This window comes from Sinocyclocheilus anshuiensis, unplaced genomic scaffold, assembly GCF_001515605.1.
Source record: "Sinocyclocheilus anshuiensis isolate Anshui unplaced genomic scaffold, SAMN03320099.WGS_v1.1 scaffold2476, whole genome shotgun sequence".
Classification (NCBI taxonomy): Eukaryota; Metazoa; Chordata; class Actinopteri; order Cypriniformes; family Cyprinidae; genus Sinocyclocheilus; species Sinocyclocheilus anshuiensis.
In genome coordinates this window covers 1-8664 of record NW_015546224.1, presented here as the reverse complement: position 1 = coordinate 8664, position 8664 = coordinate 1, and the positions used below count along the sequence as shown (strand labels likewise).

The following is an 8664-nucleotide window of genomic DNA, read 5'->3' as shown; positions in this document are numbered from 1 at the left end:
TGTGTGTGTGTGTGTGTGTGTGTGTGTGTGTGTGAGTGAGTGAGTGAAGCACATCCTGTAACGTTTGATATAAGTCAGGTGAATATGTCTCACGATAGTGAAAGTGCTCTGGTCTCACCCTGCGGCACGTTCTGAAGAAGAGCTGATTTACTCCTCAGAATCACTGACTCTAGATCCACCAGCACGCTGACCATCAGATGATCCAGACGGTGGAAGCTAGCAAACAGACGGACAGACAGACGCGTGAGCACGAGACCGTGAGATTCAGCACACCAAACACATGACGACACTCACATGATCTGATATGACGTGCAGGAGACGTTCCTCTGTCAGAAAGAAACACGTCTGGGTGTCAATGGTGGGACAGCAATGAGAAACAGATGCAAAAGTGCATTGAAAACTCTTTTACCATCTTTGATGACTCCACCATGATAGGAAGCGTGGAGAGGATCCTCTCTTTCTGTGGAGACGCGGTCAGGTGATCGAACACGGCATTGATGACCACACTTTTCTCTGGAAGACCAGGAACGTCATCAAACATCAGCCCAACCAGCTGCTCTGGAGAGAGATAGAGCAGGCCGCTCATCTGGAAACAGAGAAGAACGCAAGCAAAGACCAAGTTAAAACTCTTCCACACTTCAAGAACAAGAGGAAGCTTGTTTTCCAGTAAAATATCTTGAGAAGCAAAACTGTGGAAGATACTGTATCCTGTTCTAAGAGAATCTTGAACTAAATGTCTTACTTGTGCTAAAGTCAGCACGCAAGGAAAATTCACCTCATTTTCTAAATGCAAGTAATAGACCTTATTGTGAGCAATTCATCTGTACATACATTTCACTTATTAATAACACAGTATAGATTAATCAGAATGTCATAACTGGATCTTCCAGTGAAACGTCAGATTTCTCCAATCATTTAATCCACTAAAACTCCGCCCCTTTCTTATGATCTACTGCAAGATTGCATTCAGATCCGCCTCCATTTTGAAGAGCCACGCCCACATCTAAACATACAATCAGCAACTGACACACAGGCTGCGTCCGAAAGCCTAGGCAGCTGACTTGCTGCCTCATCAGGCAATGACATTGCAGGCAGCGTTTTTGCACGAAGGCACCTCATGAAACTGATTTCGGACAGGCTTCTGAGGCAGCGTAACGGTTTAATGATCTACAACAAAATAGAATGAGTTTTGATGATAACTAAATGAATATTTAAGTATTATAATACTGATTTCTCACTAGAAATAACATCAAAAGTGCAAAAAGTTAGTCAGAAACATTACATTTAAACACAAACTGACCACCAAACGCAACTTTCAGTATGCCATCTTTATTTTTTATCTCAACCGTCACGGAATGGAACGCACAGGATTGTGGGACTTCAAAGGCAGTGAAGGATACATCTATGCTGCCTTCAAAATTCGATCAGAAGAAGGAACCTCCGGAGACAGGAAGTGAAGCAGAATTTGGATTCAGACGTGCCTTGATGCCTTCCTGACTCCGAAGGCAGCATTTTAGAGCTTTCGAACACAGCCATAGAATCAAGCCCCGCCTTAAACCCCGCCCCTGCAATCTCATGCTCCATCTGCATACAAATGTGAGAGCCACGCCCACATCAATGTATCAGTTTATGCTTCAAACAAGAAAAACGCCTCAGTATCTTACCCAGGTTTGCTTCTCAGGTAACACTACCATGTTTTAGAGTAAATCCTGATGAGTGCAGTGACTGTTTGCGGTGTAAACGTGTTTTAGTGACTGTACCGGGTTGAACTGTGGGTTGAGCGAGATCAGCTGATTCAGAGGAAGGAGAGCAGAGAACTGGCCGAAGTTACTGATGAGCCACTGAGAGCTGTCGTTGGACACACACGCCGCACCTGAACACACACACACACACAACATCACAGCAGTACAGTGTTAATGATGAGCTAATCTGACCCAGACAGATGAACGACACACAGAGGAGCATCTGATCAGTACCTGCTCTCGAGAGGAACGGCACGATGAAGTGTGACACGGCTGTTCGGCGCTGAACGTCATTCATACGGAAAAATCCTGCATCGAATGCTCCAACCCTTCAACACACACACACACACACACACACACACACACACACACGTCAATATCACAACACTCAGACTCCAAATCTAATCTGATTCACTGATATTCAGATCCATAAAACACTGAGCTATTCACACACTGCTCACTCAGTATGTCTGACTGGTTTTAAATGTTTAAAGAGAAAGTGATGAAGATCTGGGCCGTTTACACTGTCTGGAAGCTCTGGCAGCTGAGGTTCTGGCTGCGCAGGCACTGCAGGAACATCCCGGACGCGCTCGGCAGGAACGCTCGCAGGTGTTCATCAAGCCACAGCGCAGAGGCGCTCTCATCTGAGAATCTGTCCAGCCGCAGCTCCTGCAGGACATCCAGCACCACTGAAGCAGAGCCGCTGCTCCACCACACCGACTACACACACAGAAGATCATCAGCACCAGCACAAGGAATCAAACATACAGCAGGCCTGCTCTCAATCTCCGGTCATGGTTCAGAGTGAATAAATGCAGGATTTCTGCTGTTTACTGTCACTTTGAGTCGCTCAGTTCCTGTTTTCATAAAGCATTGATAAAGTGTTTTATGACTGAGTGATTCTGAATCTCTGCTAGTTTAGTGTCATTGATATACTATTACAATTTCGAATTTGTTTTTATTTTGAGATTTTCTGTTTTTCTTTTAATTTCAGTTTAGTAAAGTTTAGTAATTTAGTAAATTGTGTGTTTATGCAGTTTTTTCAGTTTATAACTAAACTAAAATAAAATTGTTGCCCTGGCAACTACAGTAGGTGACATAAAATATTTTTTAATAAAATATTTTATTTTTATTTATTTCAATTTTAGTTTTTTTTAGTTCGATTTTTAACATTTTTATATTTTATTTTATTTAAGTTTATTTCAGAAACTTTTAGTTATTTTACTACCTCAAGTTAAAATAAACAAATGTTGTTTTGGCAACTAGGCGAAATAATTTTATTAATATTTTATTTCAGTTAATATTTATTTTATTTCAAGTAACAAACGTGTGTTTGGTAACACTTTACAAGGTTCCATTTGTCTTGTTAGTTAACAAGAACGATCAATGGAAAACATTTCTAAAGCATTTATTAATCTTAGTTAGTGTTAATCTCAACATGTACTAATACATTTTTAAAATCAAATGTTGTATGTTTTAATATTATTACCTGAACTAACAATGACCAGCTGCAAAGTTCAATAAATACTGTAACAAATGTATTGCTCATTGTTAGTTAATGTTAGGTAATACACTAACTACTGTTAACTAATGGGACCTTATTGTAAAATGCTGCCATGATTTTTTTATGGTTTTATTTTAAGTTGCAGTGTGTTCTGAATCAGAAGCGCATACAGACAGAAATGAGTCTGTCCTGTACCTGGTTGGAGAGCTGCTCGAGGGCGATGTCCAGCAGGTGTGAGACTCTGGTCAGGAAGAGTTTCCAGCTCTCAGCTGAGCTCATGTCATCATCAGACAGGTGAGAGTTCAGTAGTGTGACCAGATACTCCACGCTCACATTCAGCACCTGAACACACACATGAACACACCACAACACACCTGTTTACACCACCGTTTCACATCTGATTACAGAGCTGCATTTTGGGATATAGACTCATGTGTGATTACCGGGGCGCATGCATGTGCTGCAATACTGAAGCCACAAACCCGTCCTTCGTTCAAGCACTGCTGTGCTGCAGAACTGGACAGAGAGGACACAGTTAGTCAAAGCTGGGAAAAACAAAAGAGGAAAATGAAGCTTTACGCTACCTGTCCACTCCACTGCACACCCGAATCTCTGAAACACACACAAAGAGAGCAAAACATCAGTATTGCACACTCATATATGATCATGAAATAATAGCAGTACTTTTCCTCTTTCACTTTGGACAGAAGCATCTGCTAAAAGCATGAATGTAAATGATGGTGATGGACAGGAATCACTGAATACCGTTGAATGGAGTCACGGCACACTGCAGAGGAAAAGACAAAAGCGGTGTTAAATGTACACAACAGACTAAAATTATTGTTTCGGATTCTGTAAGAGTAAAAATGAAAGCGATTAATTTAAAATGACAAACACACCTCATTCACGACTGGGAGAAGAGCGCAGTCTGTGAGAACAGTCAAAAACAGCATTAATAAGGAACAGGAGAAAAAAACATAACGGCTGACTGAGAGACGGATGAAACGCCGCTGACCTGCAGGAGCCGTGCGGCTGAACTTATAAACGCTCGCCCAGATGACGGGCTCCAGATCACCCGCTCCTGAGCTCAAGATCTGCTCCAGCCTCGTGAAGCTGATTCACAACAGAAGTAGTCAAGAAGATGTGGTCAATAATGCAACTGAATCTGATGGGTATTAATCAACTAACACTTACATTATCTGGTTGGTTTGACAGCTGAGTGGACTCTACAAAAGAAAACCATAAGAAGTCATGTATTTATTTCCATGCAGTGGAATAGAACTCTAAGCAGCAATAACAGGGTGAGCGCAGTAGAACATTTACATTTAGTCATGTAGCAGATGCTTTTATCCAAAGTGACTTACAAATGAGGACAATGGAAGCAATCAAAATCAACAAGAGAGCAATGAGATGCAAGTGCTATAAAAAGACTCAGTTAGCTTAACGCAGTACACGCAGCAAGGTTTTTTTTTTAATTATGTAATAAATAAAAAGAAAACAGAATAGAAACAGAATAGAGCAAACTATTGTTAGAGGCCATCTTTGCTTTTGTTAATTGTATAATCTCAACTCAACTTTTATTTATAAAGCACTTTCAAAACCATAAAAATGGAAAAATGGTATAATAAATAAAAAGAAAATAAATAGACAGAATACAAAAAGAATAGAGAAGCTAGTGTTAGTTTTTTTTTTTTAGTGCAAGTCTAAAAGAGACATGTTTTTTTATTTTATTTTTAAGAATAGAATCAGAATAGAGAGTGCTAGAGTTAGAGGGTCAAATAAAGATGGATTTTAGCCGATTCTTGAAGATGGGATTGAGTTGGGCAGGTCATTCCACCAGGAGGGAACAGTTCATGTAAAAGTGAAAGTGATTTCGTGCCTCTTTGAGATGGCACAATAATGCGTCGTTCACTTGCAGAATGAAAGCTTCTAGAGAGCACATAACTCTGAAGTAATGAAATTAGGTAAATGGGTGCAGAGCCAGTGGTGGTTTTGTAGGCAAACATTAATGCCTTGAATTTAATGCGAGTAGAACAAGCATTATAAACACGATTGAAAGCTTAATAAAACACTATGATGATACAATGGGATCAGTTACAGATGAATTGCAGAAATGTTTGTTTGCAATGTCAAAAACGAAAAATAACATAAAATAAAATAAAAAAATAGAATGAAATTCATATAAGTACTAGTGTAATTCAATAGAGCATTGCGTTTCTACGTCATTGGATCAAAAGATAAAATGAGTAACTTTGAGCTGTTGTTTCCACTACTGAATTTGAGATACAGACCCCGCATTTGGCTAGATAAATGTTAAGACCCTCTGAAATGAGGGTGCCAAATTTCAACTTCCTAATATATACACAGTTCTAGAAACTGCCAAAGACCTCCAGCCTTATCTTCTCACCGTTATGGAGAAAATATACAAGAGCTCAAGAACATCAGGAAGTCCTCGCTCCACAGGAGACACGAGCAGATGATCAAACACTGTATTGATGATGACATTCTGTGGCACACCAGGTTGAGTATTAACAATCAGTCCAACCATCTGCTCTGGAGTGAGATTGTCCAGGGTCTCCAACTAAACACACACAGAAGAACAAGAGAATTAAAGTGAAGGATAAGGAGACGTTGGTGTTATTTTTATAAATCTTCTTTGATGAAATCACATGTGAAGATGTGGAGACATACGGGATCAAAGAGTCCGTTGATGGAGAGCAGATCTGTGAGAGACACATACTGAGAGAACGGGCCAAAGTTCTTCTGCAGCCACTCAACACTGTTGTTAGCAGTCGACACACAGCCCGCATCTGACACACACAACAGACACAGTGAAATCACCTTCATGAACTCCAGAACCTTCATATGAAACATCTGTGAACCTCCCCATGAAGACTGAAACATCTGTGAACCTGCACCTCACCTGTTGTGTTTCTTCTGAGGAAGGGCAGGATGAAGAAGTTCACCATGTTTCTTCCTTGAGACTCATTGACGAGTGTGACCTCTGACAGACTGAGAAATGGTTGAAAATAATATTGAACAAGCATCTTATCAGCTCATGACTGTCTTTAGCTATTGTTGAGGACATCTTTTCTTACATGTGCTGGTAAGTTTGGCAGCTGAGGTTTTTGCTGCTAGTGCACTGCAGTAGGGATGATGACGCAAACGGTAAAAACGGCTTCAGATATTGACCCAACAACATGCTGATGAAAGGGAGGTCTCTCCATTGGTCAGGACTGATGCGCTCTTGTCTCAGCTCTCCAATCACATCCAGCACTTGGGACACGACATCACCTCTGATTGGCTGAGACTGATGATGTAATGAGGAGGAACTACTGTCAGATTCCCAGTCAATCTAACACTGAACACTAGAGGACAGATGTACAAGGCTCATTTACCATATTTGCTGCTGCGCTGGAGAAGATGACGAGGGCTTCGTCCAGAACATCATTTGCTTTGGTGAAAAGCAGTTTCCAGATCTCCTTGGAGTAACTGCTGCTGCTGGATAGTTGACACTTCAGGAGTCCAGCCAGGTTTCCAGCAGTGAAGCCTGTCAGCTACAAACACAGAAGATTTCATCAGTGGACATCAACGTTCAGGAAATATTATGCTGATTCCAGAAACTGCTGCACATTTGGAGGGACACAGATTCCCAGACAATCATCAACATCAGCTCATGTGAACTGAGTTTTCTGTTCATGGTCTTCTTACCGAAGAGCAAGCGTACTGCTGCAGGTCCACACTACAGGGGGCGCTCACGAGTCCAGCGGACAGGAGAGTCTCGTTACTGTGGGACACATCAGAATTTCATGAGCACTTCCTGTCTCACAGATGATGTCACAGTAAAAGTGGAGAAAAGAGTGTTTGCTCGTACCTGTTGACTCCTGAACAAACTCTGGTAGCTGTTAAATCCATCAGAAAACATTGATTAGTGCTACTGGATTTCATTTACATCTCAGTACAACACCCGTAAATCACAATGCAATTCTCATTTAAGCCAATCCACATGAAAAGACGAATCCCTTAGGCATCAGAGTAGTGTTTGATGGAGAGACATTGAGAACAAATGTGTAAATTTTACCATCCGTGAGATTGAGAGCAGGTTTTGAAGAACATCAGGAAGTCCTCGCTCCACAGGAGACACAAGCAGATGATCAAACACTGTATTGATGACGACTTCCTTCTCTGGAAGACCAGGTAGATCGTCAACCATCAGTCCAGCCACCTGCTTTGGAGTGAGATTGTCCAGGGTCTCCAACTAAACACACACAGAAGAACAAGAGAATTAAAGTGAAGGATAAGGAGACGTTGGTGTTATTTTTATAAATCTTCTTTGATGAAATCACATGTGAAGATGTGGAGACATACGGGATCAAAGAGTCCGTTGATGGAGAGCAGATCTGTGAGAGACACATACTGAGAGAACGGGCCAAAGTTCTTCTGCAGCCACTCAACACTGTTGTTAGCAGTCGACACACAGCCCGCATCTGACACACACAACAGACACAGTGAAATCACCTTCATGAACTCCAGAACCTTCATATGAAACATCTGTGAACCTCCCCATGAAGACTGAAACCCTGCACCTCCTGCACCTCACCTGTTGTGTTTCTTCTGAGGAAGGGCAGGATGAAGAAGTTCACCATGTTAGACTCATTGCCATGAAGACTGAAACATCTGTGAACCTGCACCTCACCTGTTGTGTTTCTTCTGAGGAAGGGCAGGATGAAGAAGTTCACCATGTTTCTTCCTTGAGACTCATTGACGAGTGTGACCTCTGACAGACTGAGAAATGGTTGAAAATAATGTTGAACAAGCATCTTATCAGCTCATGACAGTCTTTAGCTATTGTTGAGGACATCTTTTGTGCTGGGTGCTGGTAAGTTTGGCAGCTGAGGTTTTTGCTGCTAGTGCACTGCAGTAGGGATGATGAGGTAAAAACGAAAAACGGCTTCAGATATTGACCCAACAACATGCTGATGAAAGGGAGGTCTCTCCATTGGTCAGGACTGATGCGCTCTTGTCTCAGCTCTCCAATCACATCCAGCACTTGGGACACGACATCACCTCTGATTGGCTGAGACTGATGATGTAATGAGGAGGAACTACTGTCAGATTCCCAGTCAATCTAACACTGAACACTAGAGGACAGATGTACAAGGCTCATTTACCATATTTGCTGCTGCGCTGGAGAAGATGACGAGGGCTTCGTCCAGAACATCATTTGCTTTGGTGAAAAGCAGTTTCCAGATCTCCTTGGAGTAACTGCTGCTGCTGTATAGTTGACACTTCAGGAGTCCAGCCAGGTTTCCAGCAGTGAAGCCTGTGATCTACAAACACAGAAGATTTCATCAGTGGACATCAACGTTCAGTAAATATTATGCTGATTCCAGAAACTGCTACACATTTGGAGGGACA

At 41.7% G+C, this 8664-nt stretch overlaps 1 protein-coding gene across 1 annotated transcript in view; it reads right to left on the bottom strand.

Annotated features, from left to right (window-relative positions):
• The window catches only part of LOC107701448 (uncharacterized), a 23989-nt gene extending 15923 nt beyond the window's left edge, over positions 1-8066 (bottom strand). Inside the window, 23 exon segments of the mRNA XM_016503452.1 lie at positions 119-216; positions 295-326; positions 410-586; positions 1761-1873; positions 1977-2071; positions 2266-2462; positions 3421-3588; positions 3690-3762; positions 3831-3858; positions 4012-4033; positions 4146-4174; positions 4262-4359; positions 4441-4472; positions 5654-5827; positions 5938-6056; positions 6170-6258; positions 6345-6556; positions 6645-6803; positions 6958-7033; positions 7121-7183; positions 7302-7504; positions 7615-7733; positions 7943-8066. Of these exon segments, the coding sequence (XP_016358938.1) occupies positions 119-216; positions 295-326; positions 410-586; positions 1761-1873; positions 1977-2071; positions 2266-2462; positions 3421-3588; positions 3690-3762; positions 3831-3858; positions 4012-4033; positions 4146-4174; positions 4262-4359; positions 4441-4472; positions 5654-5827; positions 5938-6056; positions 6170-6258; positions 6345-6556; positions 6645-6803; positions 6958-7033; positions 7121-7183; positions 7302-7504; positions 7615-7733; positions 7943-8066 (2500 nt within the window).
• Between the last annotated feature and the right edge of the window lie 598 nt (positions 8067-8664).